Here is a 23,352-nt window from a genome sequence, read left to right on the forward strand (position 1 = left end):
AGGCAAGCAATTCGATACAGGTTATACATGTGTAGTCATGCAAAACATATCCATAATAGTCATATTGTGAAAGAAAACATGGACAGAAAAACTAAAGAAAATAAAGAAAGTTAAAAAAAAGTATGCTTCAATTTGTTTTCAGACACCATCAGTTCTTTCTCTGGGGATGGATAACAGTTTTCATCACAAGTCTTTCAGAGTTGTCTTGGATCATTGTCTTACTGAGAATAGCTAAGTCATTCACAGCTGATCATCTTACAATACTGCTATTACTTTGTACACAGTACATTTCACTTTGCATCAGCCCATGTAAGTTTTTCCAGGTTTTTCTGAGAGAATCCTGCTTATAATTTCTTATAGTATTCCATTATGATCACATATCACAACTTGTTCAGCCATTCCCCAATTGATGGACATCCCCTTAATTTCTAATTCTTTGCCCCCAGAAAAGAGCTGTTGTAAATATTTTTGTTCATGTAGGTCCTTTTCCTTTTTTTTTTTCTTAATCTCTTTTAGCATACAGACCTAGTAGTGGTATCTTGAAGTAGCTAGGTGGTGCAGTGGATGGAGCTCTGGAAAGGAGTCAGGAAGACCTGAGTTCAAGTTTGGCCTCAGATAACTTCCTAGTTGTGTGACACTGGGCAAGTCTGCCTCAGTTTCCTCAGCAGTAAGATGGGGATCATAATAGCATCTGCCTCCTAGGGTTGTTGAAAGGATCAAGTGAGGTAATACTTGTAAAGCACTGAGCACAGGGCCTGGCACAGAGTAGCATTTCATAAGTCCTAACTTCTTTTTAGCGTGTCCAAAACAGAGCTCATTATCTTTGCTCCCAAACCCTCTTCCCAGCTTTCCTATTTCTCTGTATGGCACCCAGGATCACAGCCTTGGTGTAACCTTGAGCTTTCCTTGCACTCACCTCATGTGTCCTATCGGCTGTCTGCTCTTGTTGATTTTACATTCACAGCCCCTTCATCTCTCTCCCCTTCTCTTTACTCATATAGCCACCATCCTTGTACAGGCCCTTCCTCATCGCTTTTCATCTCTCACCCATTGCAGTAGCCATCTGGCTTCTCTCCCCGTCTTGAGTCTCTTCCCACTCCAGAGTCAACTTCTTGAATCATAGGTCTGACCCATGTTATCCCTTATTCAGTAAACCATAGTCTTTCTTTGTTCCTTGAGAATCAAACAAAAAATTATCCCGCATTTAATGCCTGTGCAGCCTAGCCCATTTTTGCCTTTCCAAGTCTTCTTACATTTTACTCCCCTTCACCCCCTTTGCCTACCGTCCCACTCTACTGGCCTGTTCTTGTTTTTCACACACACTGCTCCATCTCCCTTCTTGTACATTGGCCCCAATTGTCCCTCATACCTGGAATGCTCTCCCTTCTCACACCTCTGATTCGGCGTGTCCCTGGCTTCCTTTAAGACTCAGCTCAAATCTGACCTTGTCAGGAGTCCCCCACTGTGCAAATCTTTTTCCTCTAAGATTTGTTTCTTTTTATTCTGTATGCATCTTGTATGCACGTAGCGATTCTCAGGTGGTCTTTCCCTTTAGAATATGGGCTCCTGAAAAGTCAGGACTATGTTTCTGCCTTTCTTTCTCCACATCCCTTAACACAGTACTGAATAAATCCTCACTGACTAACTGTATGATCTTAACATATACATGAGAGAATACTTGCTGTAAGGGAGCTTTCAAGATTGTGACTTACTCTTAAGATGCTATAAATGTTTCAGGATTTTCATTTATTTTATTTTTTGTATTCAACAGCTGTAAGCACAGTTGGGTTTGGATTTATTATGTCTTTCATTAAAATTTTATTTCAAAAATTGTCTGAGAAAGTCTCCCTGTTCCCTTTTCCTACTATTGTCATGGATACATCCCTCAATACATGTGGAGGTATTTGAACAATCCTGGTGTCCAAAATGTGACATACAGTTGGATAAATCATCTGTTGAGCGAAGTACATTCATAGACATATAGCTAGGGCAGTCCCTGCAAGTGGAAGATGAGCTGGGCCATAAGCAAATAGGACGCAGAGAACTGAATGGATTGTTTTTGGGAAATTGCATGGTGCTCTCAATCATTCCAAGCTCTTTCCTGACAGAAATCCATTTTTTTTTAACTTTGTGATGTTGTATTGTTGGACAACATGAAATATCACAGTCTCTGAGAATCAAAATTGGGGGAAACCCAGTAGAGCAGTGCCAGGTCTGTATAGGTAGACTGTGTGCAGAAAGTAGTGTGAGTGATATTATTCAAGAAATGAAAGATCAGAAAAAAGAGAGCAAGAGTGAGGAAAGCAATAGACCATAAGATGTGGTAATGCAATTTTAGGCTGCATTAACAAAGGAATAGTATCTGCCATGGTCAAACCATATCTGGAGTATCATGTTCAATTCTGGGCATCCTCTTTTCAGGACACTAACAATCAAGAGACCATCCAGAAGCAGATGAACTAGACGGAAAAGCGGTATGAGATTTGATGAAGGGAACTGGGGGTATTTGGCGTGGAGAAGAAAAGAAAGGAGGGACATGGTAGATACCTTCCAGTAGTGGAAGGGTTGTCTCATGAAAGAGGGTGAAACTTGTTCTTCTCAGCTCCGGTGGGCAGAACTAAGTAAGAGTGGTGGGTACCAGTTGTAGTGTGCTTTCTGGCAGTTTGAGTCATTCCAAAGTGAAATGTGCACCCTTAGATGGTGGTGGTCTCCTCTTTCACTGGAGATCATTGGGCTCAATGTCTGGCAAGGAGATGTTGTAGAGGGGATTCTTGTTCAGATGTGGGATGCACTAGATGGCCTCAGAGAGGCTCTTTTAGTTCTGATATTTCTGTGACTGTACCACCCATATGCTGTTATGGTCCCCATGAAAGGTTTAAAAAAATCTTAAGGGAAGGCCTTCCAACCAGTTAGGTAAGATCTCTGGAGATTTCTTTGAGAGAACATGGACAGAAATCAAAGAGGATGAGAAGGAACACCAGTTAAGAATACTTAACATCAATGAAATTGTGGATCCATTGAAATATGAAGAAATGTCTCACAAATCAGTTTATCCAGCTTTCATCTCTTCCTTCTTTTCCATTCTATTTCCAGTTTTCTGCTAGATATATATCTACATTTGAATGTTTTCCTGAGAACCTCCTTCTGCCCCTAAAACTGCCCCACCTCTCACCTTATCCATTTTGGTTGATTTTGGTGCCATCTTTGAAGTCACCTTTGATTCTTCCCTCTCTTTTCCCCTATGACATCTAATCATTTACCAAGTCTCATTGTTTTTATCTTTGCAGTCTCTCTCACACTGACCTTTTCTTTTTCATTTTGACCACTTTCTTTCAAGGTCTGTTTAACTCTTCCTGAATCATTGTAGCAGCCTAGCTGGTCCCCTTCCTCTTGTCCCTTCCACGTTTACTCTACCCCCTTCCCTAACTGCTCTAATATCTGAAAAACACAGCTAACCACATCAGTTCCTGCTCAGAAACTTAAATTGCCTCCTGGTTGCGTGTAGGATGAAATGTCTCATCCTGATAACATACAAGTTCTTAACCTCGAGTCAACAAACTTTTTTTAAATGTTTGGGTAGCTTTCAATATAATTGATCTCCTTTGTAACTCTATATATTTGATGCATTTAAAAACATGATTCTGAAGAAGGGTCTGCAACTAACAAAAGGGTAAGACTACTGTACTAGCATGTGTGCCTTCTATAATCTGCTTTCAACTTGCCTTTATGGTCTTACTTCACACTCTTTTCTTCTCACGTTCTGTTCCAACTAACAGAATTTACTATCAATTCCTCAGTTTTGAACTGACCTCTCTAGCCTTAGTGTATTTGTGTCGGCTGCCCCCATCCCGTCATATTTCTACCACTTTGAATCCATCCCTTACACCAAAGATTCTTAACCTGGGGTCAATGGATAGATTTCAAAGGGCCTATGAACTTAGATGAAGAAAAAAATGGTATCTTTATTTATACTTACTTTTGATTTTCTTTGTAATCCTACATAGTTTGTTTTATGCATTTTAAAATATTATTCTGAGAAAAAATCTAGAGACTTCACCAGACTGCCAGAGTAATTTAGGATACAAAAAACATTAAGAACATCTGCCTTAAGTCAGGTCTGTTTCAGGTTCCTCTTCCTTCATCAAGCCTTTCCACACAGGTGAAAGTATTAGATATCCCCTGCCTCAGATCTTCTTTTTCTTCTTTTTCATTATCATGTTATACCTTGTATTCTGTTTGTATATGTAGCTTATTCCCTGTATTAGATTTAAGCTTTTTTCCTGTTATTCCCAGCACCTAGCATAGCACTTTGCATATAGGAGGAGCTTACTACATGTTTATTTGAATTGCTGTATTAGCTGAGATCTTCTTTATCTGCCTTGGAATTCATTGCACAAGATTTCAAGTCTTTACTGTGGCTCTCTAAAACAAGTTGGTGTGGTGGTAGCTAAGTCACTTCAGTCCTGAACCTATTTCCTCATCTATCAAGTTGGGGGTTGAAATAGGTGATCTCTGAAGTCTTCCCAGTTCTAACATTCTGTGGTTCTGTAGCTTAGATGAACTCCAAAGTCCCCTCCTGCTCTGACTTTAATATGGTTCCATGATCCTTTTTTTTTTTTTTGTCTTTTCACCAAAATGCAATTTTTTTCTTTTTATCCTTCCCTTCCTTGGTCAAAATAGAGAAAATCCCTAAAACACTTGAAAGCCACGTAGATCATTTCTTTATAACCTCATCTGCTCTGTTTTCTCACTCCCTTAGAGTTCCCTCTTTGTTTTTAACAAAGACACACAAAGAATTTCTTAAAAAGCAAATTCTGCATTTCATAACTTTTACCTGCTTCCACAGCAGTTTCAAAGCAAAATTTCTTGATAGTTGCTTTTGTTAAAGGTATAAACCTTTTCTTCCTACTAAGTATGTAAATATAACTTAAACATTTAAAAGTGTTTCCTCACATTTTATATTCAAGCTTGTTTACTGTTTCATCCTAAAGTTGAATTACTTACACTGATATACTACTTGATCCACATCCACCAATTAAATTAGACGAAAGTTATTTTAAAGATACCTCTAACTCAAAAAGACAACACTTTGAAAAGACAAAGGAGTTAGTTTTGAAGTTGGTAGCATGAATCTTTAAGAAAAAAAAATTCATCTAAATTTGATTTTTTTAACCTGAATACTTTTTTAGCTTATGAAAGTTTCAAAGTACCTGGACATTTTACTAACTATTTTTATAGCATTTTCTATATACCAAAAACATTGGAACTGTTTAACACATTTGACCTCGCCTATAGGTTTCTCCTTTTTGTTGTTCAGAAGAAGCTTCCTGTACCTCTTGTTCCGATATGGTACAGTCATGTGGACAAACTCTGGTTTTTTTTTAGCCTAGATAAAACATAGGATTCATAAAATTCCAGATTTGGAAGGGACTATGGAGCTTATCTGCTCCCACTCCTTAGAGAAGTATGAATCCCCATCACTACACTTCTGGCAAGTGGTCATCCGGCTACTGCTTTGACAGCTCCCAGGATGCAGAGCTCACTAACTCCCAATGCAGCCCATGCTGAATTGGTTTGAATCTCCATACTAACTTTCCTAAAATCAGATAAGTAAGTGTCACATGGGTAAGTGTCATTGGTGACCATTGCCTTTGTTTTCCGCCTGCCCCAGGACTTGGTGCCATTCTGGTCTACAGGGAAGGAGCAGAGCTGTCAGATTGGCTGCAGCCCTGTGCACCTTACTCCCAGACCTCTTCTGTCCTAAACTTTTGCCTGCTGTCCTCCTCAATAGGGGGAGAACTATATGGGTGAGTCACAGTGCAGTTTTAAAACTTTAATTTTTAAGGCATTATTTAAACCACAGTGCCTTTTCAAACCTTGAAACATTGCACATTTTGTGAATGTTTTAAGCACTCATTTAAACTCAAGCTTTAAAATTTCATATCCATTTTCTTAAGTTTGGCTCTTCATGAAAACAAAGAATTATAGCATGCATTTAAAGGTGATAATCCCAGCTTTGTTTTCTTCTATAGCTGTAAGGGACTGATGGGGCAGTAATTCTTAAAACAGCTTGACGTTATGAGAAAATAAAAGTATTAAATGTAAAGCTTAGATAATTCTTTATATTTTTTAAACTAACTAGTGATATCTCTTACAGTGCTCCAAAATAATACAAAAAAGTTAATATCTTTTATACTGGTCAGGCATAATTCCAAAACAAAATATAATAATGTATATGCAGCATATTATATATTGTCATTATTCATATTTTTAAAATGCTATAATTACAGTTGTTTACATGGTATCTGCTCCATCAGCAGAATTTCCCATTTAATTTGTGATGCAGTGGCTTATATAGTACTAGCTGTACTTATGCCTCTTCTGACCCTTGACAAATAAATAGCATTTCTGTTTTATTGTAAAGAAAGAAAAACTTGTTTCACTCTTTTTGAATGCGAATGAATGAATTGTTTTTAGCAAAATATTTTGCACAGCTTGACCACACATGAAAGCAAGACTGCAGTGAGCAAACGTATCAATTTCATATGTATGTATATGTACGTGTATTTGATGTTATACTTCCTTTTTTTAAAAAAAAAAATCATAAGCTATTTCAGTTGTCAGGATTATTATAGGAAAGGAAAGCTTCCAAGCTCAGTCATTGGTTCAGTTTAAAGGCATCTAGTTGATTCAGTGGATAGAGCGGGACTTGGTGTCGGGAGGACCTCTGAGTTCAAATCCTGCTTCAAATACTTACTGACTTTGTGATCCTGGGGCAAGTCATGGAACTCCTCTCAGTCTTAATGTCTTCATTTGTAGAATAGGGATGGTAATAGTACTCAAATGAGATGATATTTGTAAAGTGCTTTGCAAACCTTAAAGCTGCTATTATTTTTTCCTGTAGAACTGGTTTCTTGAAATTTCATTTCTGGAAATCGATCTTTTAATTATATTTAGTAAGTCTTTTCTGAAATACAAGTAATGTGGTGATGAATAACAATGAATCATCTTAAAAATTTTTTTCAAAAAATAAGAAATTAGCAGTTTGGTGTATTAAACTTGAAGTCAGAAAAATTCTGTTCAAATTGGCCTTACTAAGTTCTAGCCTTGTGGTCTTAACAGTTTACCTAAAGGTAGTCTTTCTCATCCTAAGTTAACTTGCCTGGAAAATGTGAGTAGTAATTCTTGTGCTACCTACCTCAGAGGTTCATTGTGAGATAAATACTTTGGAAGCTCTAAAGTAATATATAAGTATATTATTATTGGCAATTATATTCATGTAAATATATAATTGATAGTTTAATGAATGATAATAATAAGCATACCTATAACATTAAAATCGTCTTGTCTAAAGAAAATAATTTTATAAACACGTTGAACAACTAAGAGAAATCTTGTGAAAAATCTTTTTCTGACCCTCGCAATTCTGTTTAATAATAGATTCAAATAATGCTTGGCCGTAGGAAAAAGTTAATGAGATCATTTGAATATGGAGGGATGTAAAGCTATGAGTCTGACTTTCTGATACACAACTGATTAGAATAAAGGAAAACACATAGCATGTCTTTGAAACTTTACTATGCACTTAGAAGAATAAATACTTAAGTCATTTAGAAATAATGCCTAACTGTGTCTTTAGAATGTTCATTTTGCCAAGAGGTATTTTCTTAGAAAAAGTGAAATAAAGAACTCAACTATTTGAAATCAGTGAGTGTTCTCTATTATCTGATTATAGGAATACTTATTATTGAGGGTCATACCAATTCAGAATAGGCTGGGAGTTAGTAAGTTACTCATCCTTAGAGTTATTCATGTAGTAGTTGATGACCACTTGTGAGAAATTTTATGGTGGGCAGGCATGATCTGTAAAAGAGCTGGAGTAGATGAGCTCCATGGTCCCGTCTAAATCTAGGACTTTACCAATCCTGTCTTTAATGTAGGCCAAAGGTAAAGCCGTACCTTTTTAGTGACTGGAATGGTTGTCTCTGGCAAGTATGTTGTTTCCTTTTGTATAGTACTTGATCAATTGTTATTGATACAATTATTATTCTTAATTTTTTTTTCCTCTACTTAATGGACATCACTCCCTTTCTGTTTAGATTTGTCTAGTTACATTTACATTTGCTATGCCATCATTCTTCATTACCAATTTGTTAATAGTGACATAATTCCAAATTTATAGATTATTTTTCATTTTAGGTTGATTATTTTATAATGCCAAGTGCAGAGACCTTAACCTCATCAGTAAGCTATCTGTGTGTCATGTTTTAGGATTTGGTTACTTCTGTGAAGTTTTTCTACAAATAGCTAATGCCTTCTGTAATACGTGAGTTCTCAGAGTGATGGTTACTGACCTAAGTGCTTTTCTATTCCTAACTTTCCCTCTCGATTTTCATCTTAACTTTGGGACCAATTAGTTGTCCTTTGTCCAGTGCTTGGCACAGCGCCTAGCACATAGTAGGAGCTTATTGATTGACTACAAATTGTTTGTCCTGGACTTTAGCCAGTTTATTAAGTCTCTCATTTACCTATGTTATCAGATGGACGTACAAGTTGCTGCATATCCCAGAGAAACTTAGGTCATAAAGTTATATCCTTTTCAGCCTAAAATGGCCCATAGGTCATTTTACATTCATTCCAAAGAAGAGAGTGACAAAAGATCTCTGTGCTATCGTACATAAAAGTTCTTTATGAGAGGTTTTTGCTGTAACTCAGCGGTGTGTATAAACTTTTGCTAAATATTGGACTGTGATCCACAACATGAATAGATTCTAGAAATTGCCATACTCTATAAAACAACCCTTGCCCTGTTTGTAATAGAAATAAACTTAACGTGGAATTTTCTGAATGCCAATTCATCATACACTTAAGGCCTTGTTCACTGTTTACACCCAGGAGTACTATGACAAAGTTGATGTTATAAAAAACTCAGCATAGGTACATGAATATTGTGGGAGTATAAGTAGAGTTTGGGGATACGTGTAGGGAAAAACTCCTTTGATTTTTTTACTTACTTAGAGCCATAACTATACATAAAAATAGCCTGCGTGACTTAGTAGTTTCTATGAACTATTTCTTAAATGGAGATGATGGAGAATTCCAAATACATCAGTCACTTAAGTCTTTGCTAGCACTCTGCAGAGTAAGAATGGCCCTGCTTTTACATCAATAAATCTGGGAACAAGAATTCTGCCTGATAGTAGTAGTGGGTTTATAGAATTAATTGTTTATGTTTCTTGTTTTTCCACTTTTACACAATTGGTATATCAAATAATATTCAACCTTTTTTCTGAGCCTGAAAAGTTCATATCCAGACTAGTCTCTTTTAATAAAAAGGGGGGAGAGTTGTCTTTAAGTAATGATTTTAATTCAGAATTGCCCTGGCTTAGGAAATGGAAAATACTTGTTATTTTTAAAGTTCTCCCTTGCTAACGTAACCATTATTAGACAGCAAACTTTATAATTAACAGTAGTGATATATTTCTGATGTCTAAGAAGACATGCCTGGTGGTCAGAATTTTAATGCCTCTACTTTGTATAGTGCTGTAATTATGTTAATGAAAAAAAATTTAAACCTGCGTTCTTTCTTTTTTGTTTGTTATATATTTGAGATTGGGTCTCCCCAGCTCACCCAGGCTCTAAGTACGATAGCCAGCCACTTACTGGCTGAATCACACTGTTGATTGGTACAGAAGCTTTAACTTATTTCATTTATTAGGCCCAGACTGGTTGGCCTCACCTTAAGCAGCCTGATTGCCCCTCTACTCTTGGGGACATACCATATTAGTACAGGACTTAGTGTGGACACTTGATTGGCTTGAGCTCTATTGTACCTCAGAACTCCTGAACTCAAGAGATCTCCTAATCTCAGCCTTCCTCTGTAGCAGAGATTGAAGGCTTGTACCACTAGTGCTGGTAAGTTTTTCTGAAATCAAAGAGCAAGTATGTTATTCAGTTATTTGAGAATTAATTCTCAACACTTTGCATTTTAATAGATGCCTTTAACTCTGAATATGAACAAGGACTTTTTATATTCTAAAACTTGGCATTATTAAAGTTACAATAAATTAAAAGGACTTTGCAGAAGTATGAATTAGAAAATATGTTAAACAAAATCAGTGACTTATTACATGTCTTTCTGATTTGTTTCCAAAAGAGCTTCTGAGGAAAGTCCTCATTTTAACATGAAATGGACCAGAAATATAGGGAAAATGGTTTCCTTTAGATTTCAGCTTTTTCTTGAATGAGGTCAAATGGAAATATGTAGTTAGTCAGTTTGTAGAATTTTGTAACGCACTAACACATTACCCAAAGCAAAAAAAACGCTTCTTCATTTCTATCTTGAGGACTATATTCTAATAGCTTAGATTGGTTTCGAGTTGAGTCATTGACTTCCAAATAAAAGATTATTTTCTTGCCAGTAAGAAAACAAGACTTGAAATATTGTTTTGCAAGAATTTAATAGATAGATTTGAAGAAGAAATATTTCCTTATCGGCAAGAAATACTTTTTGTATATGTTTGAACCCGGTGCATTGTTTGAGGGTAAAAGAGAAATTGAAAGTCAGACGGGTTAAAATCAACTTTATAATCACAAATGGTTTATTGAGCCAACCCTGCATTCCTGATATAAATCCAACCTGGTCATGTTGTAATCGTTGTGATTTGTTGCTATAGTCTTTTTGCTGATATTTTATTTCACATTTTTGCTTTAGGGTTCATTAGGAGTTTTCTTTCTCTGTTTTTACTCCTCTGGTTTAGATATCAAGAACATTTTTTTAATCATAAGAGGAATTTGGTAGGATCCCTTCTTTTCTAGTTTTTTTTCCCCCAAATAAATTATGTAATATTGGAATAATTGTTCTTTGAATGTTTAAATAGAATTCACCCATAAATGCTTCTGGTCCCAGGGTTGGTTTTTCCCCTTGCTTTGGCTTCTTTAATTTTAATCATTAAATAAGTAACCCTTTACTGAATATAACTTTTTATTGCATTGTTATTTAAATTCTCTATTTCTTGTGTTAAATTTGGGTATTTTATATTTTTCTATGTGTCTCATTTAGGTTTTTAGTTTTGTTGGCATAAAATTGAATGAAATAGTTTCTAACAATTTATTTTTCATTTGTTGTGAATGTACCTTTTTAATTTTTGATACTGTTAATTTGGTTTTCCTTTTCTTTTTAATCAAATTAGCTAATGATTTATATGTTTTAGAGCTCCTAGTTTTAATTCATTATTGGAGTTTTTTTTCCTGCTTTCAATTTTGTTAATCTCTTCTTTGAGTTTCAGATTTCTATCTGGTATTAAATCAGAGTTTTAAAATTTGTTTGTTTGTTTTCTAGTTTTTTTAATTGCATGCCCAAGTTGTTGATCTGTTCTAAAATTTCCCTAAAGGACTGCTTTGGCTGCATTCCAAATTTGGTATGTTGTCTCATTATTGTCATTATCTTTAATGAAATTATCTGTTGTTTTTATGATTTGTTTTTTGACCCACCCATTTTTTAAGCTTAAGTTATTTAGTCTTCTATTAATTGTAATCATTAAATAAGTAGCCCTTTACTGAACATTACCTTTTATTGCGTTGTTCTCTATAAAAGATGTGTTTAATGTTGCTGATTTTTTGCATTTGTGAGGTTTTTAATATATGTATATATTTATTTTCTCATTCAATGATTACCAGAGGTCTATCATATCTAACATTTCTACAATTCTATTTAAGTCTTTAACTTCTTTCTTGTTTATTTTTTTTTTGCTAGATTTTTTTAGGTCTGAAAGTAGTACATTTATTCTCCTAATATTATAGTTTTGCTGTCTGTTTCCCCTATTACTCATTTAACTATTTCTTTAAATATTTAAAAGCTATGCCATTCTGTTGCAGATACGTTTAGTTCTGAGGTTAATTCAATCTATGGTACCTTTCAATACAATATAGCTTCTCTATTTATCTCTTCTAATTAAATCTGTATTTACTTTTGCCCTGCCTGAAATCATAATTGCCACCCTTCCCCTTTTGCAGTTTAGCTGAAACATAATAGATTTTGCTCACTTCCTTATTTTAACTCCGTGTCAATCTTTGTTTCAAGTGTATTTCTTACAAACTACATACCATTGGGTCCTACTAACTAAAGTATTCCGCTATCCTTTTTTGTTTTGTGGGTTCATTCATCCCATTCACATTTATGATTGTTGTTTATTTTCCTCCATCCTATTCTTTTACACTTCTTCCTCTCATGGTTTCCTGACAAAGAAGAAGTGACTGGTGATCAAGGAGGTTCTCAGCATTTGTGTTCTAGGTTTGATTCAATCTGCCTCTGCTCTCCTGCCCCTCTTTCCTTCACCCCGAGCCCAATCACAGGTTCTTACCTTTTCCTTCTTTCCTTTTAAGTCTCTCTTCATGAGCCACCTTTCATGGTTAGAATTTGCTTTGCCTATGACTGTTTTTTTCCTGAAACTGTGCTCCCTCTTGTTCCACCCTCTCTCATTTCCTTTCTCTTTCCCTGTTGAGTGAAATGTATCTTTTTATCCAAATGTGTGTTGTATATATGTGTATAATTTTTTTCCTTTGACCAGTTCAGATGAAAGTGAGACTTAAGTGTCTCATATTCCTCTCATCCCTTCCTCTTTATTTGCATAGTTTTTTACTTGCCATACTCTGATTATATGAGATAATTTCCTCCCACCTTAATGTTTGAGTTCTTTCATTGTTTACTTATTCTTCCAGCCTTAATTCCCGACTTTGAACTTTGTGTTAGGGTCAGACTCTGTGTACTTCTTGAGGGAATAGCTGAGCTGTTCTTGATCCTATTTTGTATTCTCATGAGTCCTATTAATGTTTTTTCCAGGTCTTAAGTGTTATGTTCTTTAAGAATATTAGGGGTAACTTAGGCTAGGGCTGGGATCCACAGATTATAGCCTGAGGGTCAAATCCAGCCTGCTGCCTGTGTTTGTTATGACAATTAGCTAAGGACAGACTTTACATTTTAAAACACAGTAAAACTTTTTTTTTTTTCCAATGTAAAAACCATTGTGAGCTTACAAAAACAGGCAATCTGTAGTTTGCCTACCCCTGGGCTAGAGACCTACAAGCTTTTAGTACACCTCGAGCAGTCTGAGCTTTTCAAGCTCCTGACCTGTGTTTGGGTCTGAGGCACACCGCTGTGGGGATTGCCTCTGGTTGGAGCTCCAGTAGACTGCTTCTGGATACAATGATGATCAGTTAGCTGAAAGGCTCTTCAGGTTCAGAATGATAGAATTGCAGACTTCTCTTTGAGGTCCAGGCTTCTTGTCCTGAGGTTATTCCACTCTAGGCTTCGTGCTGGGCTGGGAATTGGATCTGAGACCCTACTCCATTTCTGGTCTCACATTCCTGGTCTCAGGGCCACACAGTTGTTGCTATCTTCTGTTCCTGCTCTTTGCTTAGTACACAGCTACAGGCCCACGGCTGTTCCTTTCCCTCATCTACCCCTCCATGGGTGTAGGTTCCCTTCTGAGCCCACCCTGAATCTGAGATTGAGTTCTGGAACATAAGTGATGGAGTTGCCATTTGGCCCCCATTCCTGCTTCCTTCATAACATCAGACCACTCAGTGCTGGAACAAAGGCCTTTTCTTGCCCAGAGGACAACAGCAAGCCCCAGGTCAGGCTCTGTCCTGAAGCCTGTACCCCCCACGCTCCTCTGTCTCCCTAGATATATCTGGGCTACAAAAAAGAAACACTGTGATTTTTATCTGGGATTTCCTGATCAGGATTTGGTCTGGTATATTTAGGTCTTTTGTGCAGTAGAAGTGGAGGAAAACCTTCCTGTACTATTTCTTCTCCATTTGTATTTGATTTTAAAATGTGTTATATAATTTTGGGAGTTAGATTTGTCTTCTTAACCATGAAGCCAAGTATATGTTGTCTCCTCTATTAGGTGAGATATCTAGCATGCAGCACAGTGTTTTTCACATAGTAAGTATTTAATAAATGCATTTTCATTCATTTATTCCAGTAACTTCTATAATTCAAGTCTTACAATAAGTAGTCGAGGCTCAGAAATAACTTTTTCCCTCAGAGTTTTGTAACTTTATCCTTATTCAAATTCAAATGACTTCTATTCTTGAAATAATAAAATCAAAGAACTTCTTATGTTTATACAAAATTTACCCATCAGTAAATGAGCTTTCCTTATCCATGACAATGGCAGTTGGAGTTACAGCATAAACAGGCAGTTGAAAAGAAATGCTAAAAGAATCGTCCTTTCTAAATGTGCCATAGGAGGGATGGTTTGGTGAATGTAAGCAGATAACTGGGAGTTGAAACTTGTCAGCTCAGCTGTAATGTTACTTCATTCTAACATTGTGAAAGTCACTAAATTTCATAAAACAACCAGAGATGTTAAGTGAGTCAACATTTTTTTCCACAACACAAGAGGTAACGTCCCACGTGATCCCCACATTCAGTCTGTGGCTAAGTTTTTTCCTTTCTACCTTCACACCTCTTGTATACTACCCTTTCTGTCCATTCCCACTTGACCAACTGCATACTGTTCATTTCAAATTAGATGTCTCCTAGACATCTCAAACTCAGCATATCCAAAACAGAATTCACTATCCCCATCCCCCCAAATTGCCCGACTTCCAAACTTCCCTGAGGAATTAGTACTGCCAGAATTCAAGTGACCCAGGTTCACTAGTAGTTATCTTCCTAGTTTAGTGGAATCAGGAATCTTCCATTCTTTACTCTCATTCACCTGGCATATTCACTCAGTTGTCAAGTCTCGTTATTTCTGCACAGCATCTCTTGCGTCCATCTCCTCTCCACTCACATTGGCACCATTCTTGTTTTGGTCCTTATCACCTCTGGCCCAGACTATTGCAATAGCGTTATGATTGGGCAGCTACTTGATTGTCAGGAACACCTGAATTCAAATGCTGCTTTGGGCACTTACCAGCCTTGTTGCTCTGGGCAAATCACTTCATCCCTCAGTCTCAGTTTCCTCGTCTGTAAAGTAGAGGTAAAAATAGCTCCTACATTACAGATTTGTTGTGAGGATGAAGTGAGGTCATAGTCATAAAACACTTTGCAAATCTTAAGGCATTACATAAACGATATTGATTGTTCTATTGACAATCATAATTTTTATTATTACTCTTCTAGATAGGTGGATACATAGATAAAACATTTATAAAACACGCACTGTGTATCAGGCACACAGCCACTAATATGATTTTCCTAAAAGTGACTTTTGAGTACATCGTCCCTCTTCTGCCACCTCCCCTATCCAGTAAACTTTACTGGCCTTTAGGATCAAATAGGCATTTCTCATTTAAATAGGCATTTAAAGCTCTTCTCAATCTGGCTTCATCCTGCCTTCCTAGTCTCGTTACACATTACTCCCCCTACGCACTCAGGGTTCAGCTCAGCTGACTTTCTTGCTGTTCCCATTGCTAGGTTTTGGCCCTATTCCCCATGTCTAAAATTCCCTGCCTACTGCTCCCTCATGGAATCCCTGATTTTCTTCAAGGTTTATCTCAAGAGCCACATTCTCCATTCTCCTAATAGTGCTACCCCTCCCCACAAAGTTTACTGAACAGTTTTGTATGTGATTTGTATGTGCCTGGAGGTATGTGTGTTTGTATAGGTACATCTTATGTCCCCAGATAAAATGTGTATTACTTGAAGACAGGGACTGTTTCTTTTCTCTTTGTATCTCCAAAATTTAGCCATCTCTGGCAAATAGGCTTTAAAAAAAATTCTTGTTGATTAATTCTGTTCTCTGCCTCCACCTGATCCCCCTCACCCCAAAACAAAACAAAACAAAACAAAAAAACTCCTTGAGGCCATATATTATTTAATTTTGTCTCTGTATCCCCAGGGCCTAGCACAGGGCCCAACACATATCAGGAATTTAATAAAAGCTTGTTACATTGAATTGAATCCTTTATGAGTCCCTCTTTCTGGCCTCCTGTTTTTACCCATCAACTTCTCTCCCTTAGGATCTTTTCCCACCAAAGCCACCATCTTATGTCCCATCCTTGTTAATTAAGGGTCTAGCTGAAACTAAGGTATTACCCTTTATGGAATAGAAGGAGCCTGTTAGAGTGGCTAGAGCGCTGGCCTAGAGTCAGGAAGGCCTGAGTTTGAATCTTGTTTCAGACAACTACTAGCTATATAGTTTTGCAAGTTACTAATTTCTCTCAGCCCCTGTTTCTTCTTCATCATCATCATCATCATCATCATCACCACCACCATCACTTTAGAGTTTGCAAAACACTTTACATGTGTTTTCTCATTTTATCCTCAGAACAACCCTGTGAGGTACATATATTATTCCTGTTTTACAGATGAGAAAACTGAGGCAAATAGAGGTTAAATGACTTGCCCAGGGGTCACACAGCTAGTATCTAAGGCTAGATTTGAACATGAATCTTTCTGATTCCAGGCCCAGTGCTTTGTGCACTATGGCACCACCTAGCCATAGGTGAAAGAAAAAACTAAAAAAAAAAAAATTTTAAGTACTTTGTAAACATAAAGCACTTTACAAAAATTATTTATATGTGAAAGACTAGTTTTAAGATGGAAAGACCTTTAAAACACCCAGTGAAGTTATAGTGCTGGTTCTGGACATGTTAGAGATTGTGGGAAGGGCCTATGACTGGGAGTTTGGATGATGCCTTTTGAATGTCTCTTTAACCCCTGGGAGCTGGGGTAGGAGGGAATCCCATTTTATAAGCCAGGTAGGCTGTTAGAAACTCTTATAGTTTCTTAATGTACTTGTACTGGGGGCAAAGACCTGGAGAGTGAATGAATGAGGTGGTGTTACACTTCTGAAAGATTGCCAACCTCCCAGAGTTTAAGACAGTCATCAAGACTTGTCAGTCAGCAAGCATTTAGTGAACCGTTACTATATGTTAAGCCCTGGGATTCAAAGGAAGGCAAACACATTCCTTGACCTCCAGGAACTCACATTCTAATGGGAGTCAACATGTAAACAATTACAAACAATGTGCCAGATCTTTACAGTGTAAATGGATCTTCATAACAATACTGCGAAGGAGGTGTTATTATTGTCCCCATTTGACAGATAAGGAAACTAAGGCTGGGAGCATAAGTGATCTTCTCATGATCACTCTGCTAGTCAGTGACTGAGGCAGGTGGGATGGAGGGGTAAGTCCTCCTGCAGGTGGGATTTGAACAGAGTCTTGAAGGAAGCCAGGAGGTAGAAGTGAGAAGGGAGAATATTCCAGGCATGGGGGACAGCCAGTGAAAAGATGTGGGAATGGATCATAGAGTATGTGGAGGGGAGTAAAGTGCAAGAATATTGGAAAGGTAGAAAATGGCCAACTTGTGGAGGTCTTTAAAAGCCAGAGGGTTTGGAGGTAATAGGAAGCCACTGAAATATATTGAGTGGGGGAGAGGAATGACATGGTCAGAAGTGTGCAACTGAGTGGAAGATGGGTTGGAGTGGGGACAGACTTGAGGTAGGGAGACCAACCAGAAGGCTGTTGTCATCGTTCAGGCATGAGGTGACGGAACCCGTACCAGGACAGCAACTGGGTGAGTAAGAAAAGAGTGTGTGTGGCATACTGAAGATGCTGTGAAGGGAGAAACCAGACTCGGCAACAGACAGGGGACCGTTTTCTGTTCTGCTTACCATCTCTGCTTGTATGCAGTTACTGTGTTGTCATCAGAATAAAATTCTGATCTCTTAGATGTAAAACATTAATGGGAATTTGCTGTGGGAATATTAATCTTAACTCGATCATTATATGAATAGCTATAAAAAATTTATGGAAAGAATTTACAGGGAGCCTTTCTTTTTGTGTTCTAGGTCTTGACAACAATTCGCTCAGGACACAGGGCAAATATATTTAGTGCAAAATTCTTACCCTGCACCAACGACAAACAGATTGTATCCTGTTCTGGAGATGGAGTAATTTTTTATACTAATGTTGATCAAGATGCAGAGACTAACAGACAATGCCAATTCACGTGCCATTATGGAACTACCTATGAGGTACAGTAATGTGTTATGGTTATATGAAAGTACAGATTTAGTCTAATACAGGAGGAAAATAAGCATGGAAAGATCATTATTGTCTGAGAAATCAGGATCACTGACCAGCTATTCTAGGTTGTTCCTCAGTTTTGCATTATTTCTCAAAAGTTACATTTTATATTTTTTTTGTCTAGGTAATTAAAATCTTAATAGTTCTCCATGTGTCCTCCATGCCAATTAAAGCTGATTACCCACTGTTCTTCCCAACATTCCATGGGCTTGGCTGACTGCTATCTTTATTCACTGTTCCCTGAGCCTGGAATGCTTTCCCTCTTCCTCTTTATTTCATTCTTGGTGTTCCTTTCCCATTTCCCCCCAGTTGATAATGACCTTTTCCCACTCAAACCTCACACAATACTTTGTTTTCCAGAGCTTAGCATAGTGCCTGGCACAGAGTAGGCCCTTAGTAAATGTTTCTTGATTGATTTTCATCTCTAATGCATTTAATGTCTTATTATTTTGACCTTCCTGTCTTAGCTATAGCTCAGGTTAGGGATAACCTACCAAGCTCCAGGAAGACAGAGATTGTCTGTCTTTTCATAGATAGGAAGTTGTAGCTTTTTATCTTGTCTGGATTCCTTCATTTGTATATCCATTTGCTATGAAGTCATAATTCTTTGATATTTGTCATTACTGGATTATTACATGAGGAAGCAGCTTAGATGGCTCAGTGGATAGGGTGCTGGGCCTGGTATCAGGAAGATTTGAGTTTAAATCCAGCCTCAGACACTTATTAGTTGTGTGATCCTGGGTAAGTCACTTAACCTTTGTTTGCCTTAATCCACTGGAGAAGGAAATGGCAAATCGCTCCAATATCTTTGTCAAGAAAACCCCAGATGGCATCATGAAGAATCCAACACAACTGAAACGACTAACAACAACAGCAACTGGTAGAGTAAATTCAGGATCCTAGGTAAAGTAACTGAGTCCTTACAGCATGTTCACACAAAAGGATAATTACATTTCATGATCATGGTAGGGAAGAAGGGAGTTTTATATTTACAGTTGGGTTGGGAAGAAATCACAACTTCTTAACTATAGTTGGGGAAAGCTTTTTGAAAATGTGAGTATGCACAGAGAAAGAGGTGGCAAAGGAAATAAGGCACAGCTCTAGGTACACTCCACCTAATAATTGAACTCAGTCCATGAAAACAGGACTTCACATGAAATAAGGTTGCAAAACAAAGGATGAAAGCCACAGTGTCCTTGGGAATAGACATATCCACCATCCTTGTGCATCCCAAATTTGTACCCTAAAAATTTCATCTTGTCTTTAGACTGGAAGCTGTAATAGGGTTGGAATGGCTGCTCAGATACCTCAGACCCCAGTTGTGAAGAGACCCGGCACACACAGTTCCCTGGGGACCCTTGAGGTTCCCTGAGGTGGGGAGAAAGGGAAGAAATGAGTATCTGCCTTGAGAAAAAAAGCAGAACCTAACCTCTTCATGAAACAACAGGCTCCTTACTCTTGACTTCAAAATCTAGCAAGAAATAAAAACTCTTAGATGTTTTAGTTCAGTTACGATAAATATTTATTAAATGCTTTCTTGTGCTAGGTATGTTGTTGTTGTTCAGTCGTTCAGTTGTGTCCAACTCTTCATGACCCCAGGGATTATACTGCCAGTGGAGTTTTGTTGGCAAAGATGCTAGAGTGGTTTGCCATTTCCTTCTCCAGCTCATTTTACAGATGAGGAAACTGAGGCAAACAGGGTTAAGTGACTTGCCCAGGGTCACAGAGCTAGTAAGTGTCTGAGGTCAGATTTGAACTTGGGTCTTCCTGACTCCTGGACTGGCACTCCATCCACTGAGCTACTTAGCTGTCTCCTAGTGCTAGGTATAATTAAATGAAAAAAAATAGCACAGATTTTGCCCTTAAATTCCATTAATAGGGTTTGTGATAAAGAAATTGATAATAAAAGATGACTGAAGCTTGCTCACCACTCTTCCAGCGTGTTTATTCTACTTGAAATGCCTTTCAGAAAAGCATTTTGCCATGCCATATCTTGTAGGACTTCATTTTTTATAGCTGTTATATTCTAGGTATCTCTCCTTGTAGAGTGCTTTTGTATGTTCCAAGGGCTGAGGGCCTCTTTCCCCACTTCTACCCCTCCAAACTCTGGGATTACTTAGTGAATGTCTGCTCTCAGGGACTGACCAGAAAAGGTCATTTTTTCCCCTTTGTCTTGTAAGCTTTCACCAAGAAGCGGGAAAAACTCCAAATAGGCCCATACGTAGACTTTCAGAAATGAGGGCACTACAATCTCCAACTCCCGTCAGAACTCAAGGTAGTAAGTGCATATCAAGTGGAGGATATCCTATAAATAGATGCAGAAAATACACAAAGCCCTCCCAAGCACTCATAGTAGCCAATGACCTCCCTTCAGAAAGGAACCAAACTTGGGCTTGCCATCAGAGTTAACCCTATGACATTCCAGTGAAATCCCTCTCTCCCACAGGCCTACCAAGTTTCTTCTAGACTTGAAAGTTGCCCACAGAAGGCAGATATACTTTGGAGCTATGAGATATGTACCCCCTTCATGATCAGACCCACAATCTGAGAGTAAATCATAATAATAGCAGGCGGGCAGCAAGGTCTTGATCAATGGCAGGGGTAGGGAACCTGTGGCCTCGAGGCCACGTGTGGCCCTCTAGGTCCTCAAGTGCAGCCCTTTGACTGAATCCAAACTTCACAGAATAAATCCCCCTAATAAAAAGATTTGTTCTGTAAAACTTGGACTCAGTCAGAAGGCTGCACTTGAGGACCTACAGAGCCACATATGGCCTTGAGGCCACAGGTTCCCCACCCCTGTTCTATGGCTTCCCCACATCAGCTTTTGAGATATCGGTGGCTTTTTAGCAATTAGTGGTGGGCTTTTTATGATCGTCTAAAGCCTCTTAGTTAATATGTCTCATTGGTTACAGGAAGACACAATATAGTTTGTGCTTCTATGAGGCATAGAACTAGAGAGGTCTCTAGTTAAAGGGGGCCATAAAAATGAGCCGCCTTCTTCTCCAAGCGGTATGTTCGTCAGGAACTTATCTTCCCTGCCAAGCAGCCAACTCCCCAAATTCTCATATTTGGTGTAACTCAAGAGACAATCCTTGGGGTTAGTGCTGCCCACAGAAATACAACTTCTTTGCCAAAAGGTTCAACTCTAGTATCATACAGCCTCGAAAGTGAAGATTCCCCCATTCTACAAAGGAGATTGGGATACAGGAACATTGTCCATGAACTATCCTGTTAGGCCATGTAGTTGTACCTAGGAAAGAGCACTGGCTTTGGAGTCAGAATCTGGGTTCAGATCCTACTTATGATGATTATTGCCTGGGTGACTTTGGGCAAGTCACTTAACCTCTACAGGCCTCCATTTTCTTGTTTGTAAAACGAGGGGATTAGACTAGATTATCTCTGAGAGTTCCCTTTCTATTCCTGTTTTTGCCAAGTGCTTCTGCAAAAACTTATGATACTGCTTTAACTGCTCTTAGGTCTTTTGATGGTAACGTCCACTCTCAGGAGCTCTGCTCTTGTATGTTGGCAAGCATGTGTGTTTCTGCTCCAAGACAACATTAACTGAAGATACCTCCTACCAGTTGCATTCTAGAAGAAAGATGAAAGATTGGTCTGCCAGCTTTCATTTATGGGTTGGCATGAAGGGGAAACACCTTCAATAAGAGTTTTGTTGGTCTACTTAAGAGTCTTAGGCAACCAGTATTTTTAAACAACATCCTTGTCACTGCAAACCAATCAGAAGTTGCTTTTGTCCTCTTAAGGTATCAATGGATGTGTCTATACTGTGTCGGTAGAAAGTTATACTTACCAGATTGATCTGGCAGATTCCCTTGACCAACCTCCATTTCATGTAAAAAGCTAATTGAATTGTTAATATGATTACTCCTTGTATACATACAAAAATTCTGAGTTCAGTTTTCAAATTTCAAACTCTTACCTTTCATTAGAGCTCTATACATATACATACATATATATGTATGTATGTATATGTATATATATGCGTATGGGTGTGTATAAAAATATAATTTTTTGGTGTTTATTTCAAAGTGGTATGGGTAGAGAGAGCCTTTTCAAGACCTAAACCTGGAAAATTGTCCAAACTCGTTTTCATGTTGAGCCTTCTCAGTAGCTGGGGAAATAATGCTACTTATTTTTCTATAGAATAGAAGGATTCTACTGCTAGTCTTAATTACATAATCTCACACTTGGAATGCCATCTAATCCAGCTCACACCTAGTGAATTTTTGCTTGAAGACCTTGAAGTGAAGGGGAACCAGCTGCCTTTTGAGACAGCTGTACCGTTTTTGGAGACTCTCATTGTTAGAAAGTTACTTGTTTGTTTGAGCCAACCTAAATTTGTCTCTGCCAGTTCTGTCCATTGCTCTAAGTTCTGTCCTCTTGAACTAAGCTGGATACTGGACAAGTCCAGTATCTCTTCCAAGTGATAGTCCTTAAAGTACTTGAAGACAGAATTTGTGCCCTCTAAAATCTTAACTTCTCCAGGCTAAGCATACGCAGTTTCTCTATCTCTGGATATTATGCCTTGTTTAAATGCAACTTTCTCTGATGGCACATTATTACACTATTGAATAATATTGAGCTTTTAATGGACTAAAACCTCTAGTACTTCTTCAGGTGAATTGCTGTCTAACCAAACTTTCCCTGTTTTGTGCTTCTGAAAGGTATTTTTTTAAAGAACCATTTATCCCTATTAAATTTAATGTTATTTAATTTGGCCCAGGGTTTGGACTTGTCAAGGTATCTTTGGATCTTAACTCTATTATACAGTGTATCAACTATCCCTCCCAGCTCAGTGTTATTTAATTCCATCATTTCTCAGGTGCCACCTATGTACCAAGCCTTGTGCTAGGGACTGTAGATGCAAAAATGAAAATGAGAGTCCCTTTCCTGTTGCTGTACCCTACAGATATTCAGAGGTCATATTCTGCTGACACTTAATACAGTTAAGCTTAATTCCTACCCTGGAGCTAAGCAGTCCCAGTTGACTAGTCAGTGATTACAAACTCCCATTCATCACTTTATTTTAACCCAAATCATTGGATGCCACTTCCATATACCATGTATCCTTGCTCTGGGAAATGTAATCAAATACATACTATTGTTGCTGCTGTTTACAAACTCTCCAGTGATGATATTCATCATGTCTGTGATTTTGCAGACCAAAGCATTCTTTTTTGGCCTTTCCACTGTGATGACAAAAGTTCCTTGAGGACAGGGGTAATCTTGCTTATATAATTGTATTCCTAGCACTTGGTAAAGTGCTCAAAATGTGTTAAACACATA

General features: G+C 37.9%; 1 protein-coding gene across 5 annotated transcripts in view; it reads left to right on the top strand.

Moving 5' to 3' along the window:
- DCAF6 (DDB1 and CUL4 associated factor 6) overlaps positions 1-23,352 on the top strand; it is a 161,155-nt gene that overhangs the window by 37,854 nt on the left and 99,949 nt on the right. For 4 of the 5 annotated variants that reach the window (XM_027868427.1, XM_027868425.1, XM_027868428.1 and 1 more), the window contains exon 4: positions 17,811-17,996. In XM_027868427.1, the coding sequence (XP_027724228.1) occupies positions 17,811-17,996 (186 nt within the window). Of the gene's footprint in view, positions 1-11,341; positions 11,421-17,810; positions 17,997-23,352 lie in introns of all 5 variants that reach the window. The other variant, XM_027868429.1, reaches the window with a different exon arrangement.

This window comes from Vombatus ursinus, unplaced genomic scaffold, assembly GCF_900497805.2.
Source record: "Vombatus ursinus unplaced genomic scaffold, bare-nosed wombat genome assembly UNPS02014789.1, whole genome shotgun sequence".
In the NCBI taxonomy this organism is placed as follows: domain Eukaryota; kingdom Metazoa; phylum Chordata; class Mammalia; order Diprotodontia; family Vombatidae; genus Vombatus; species Vombatus ursinus.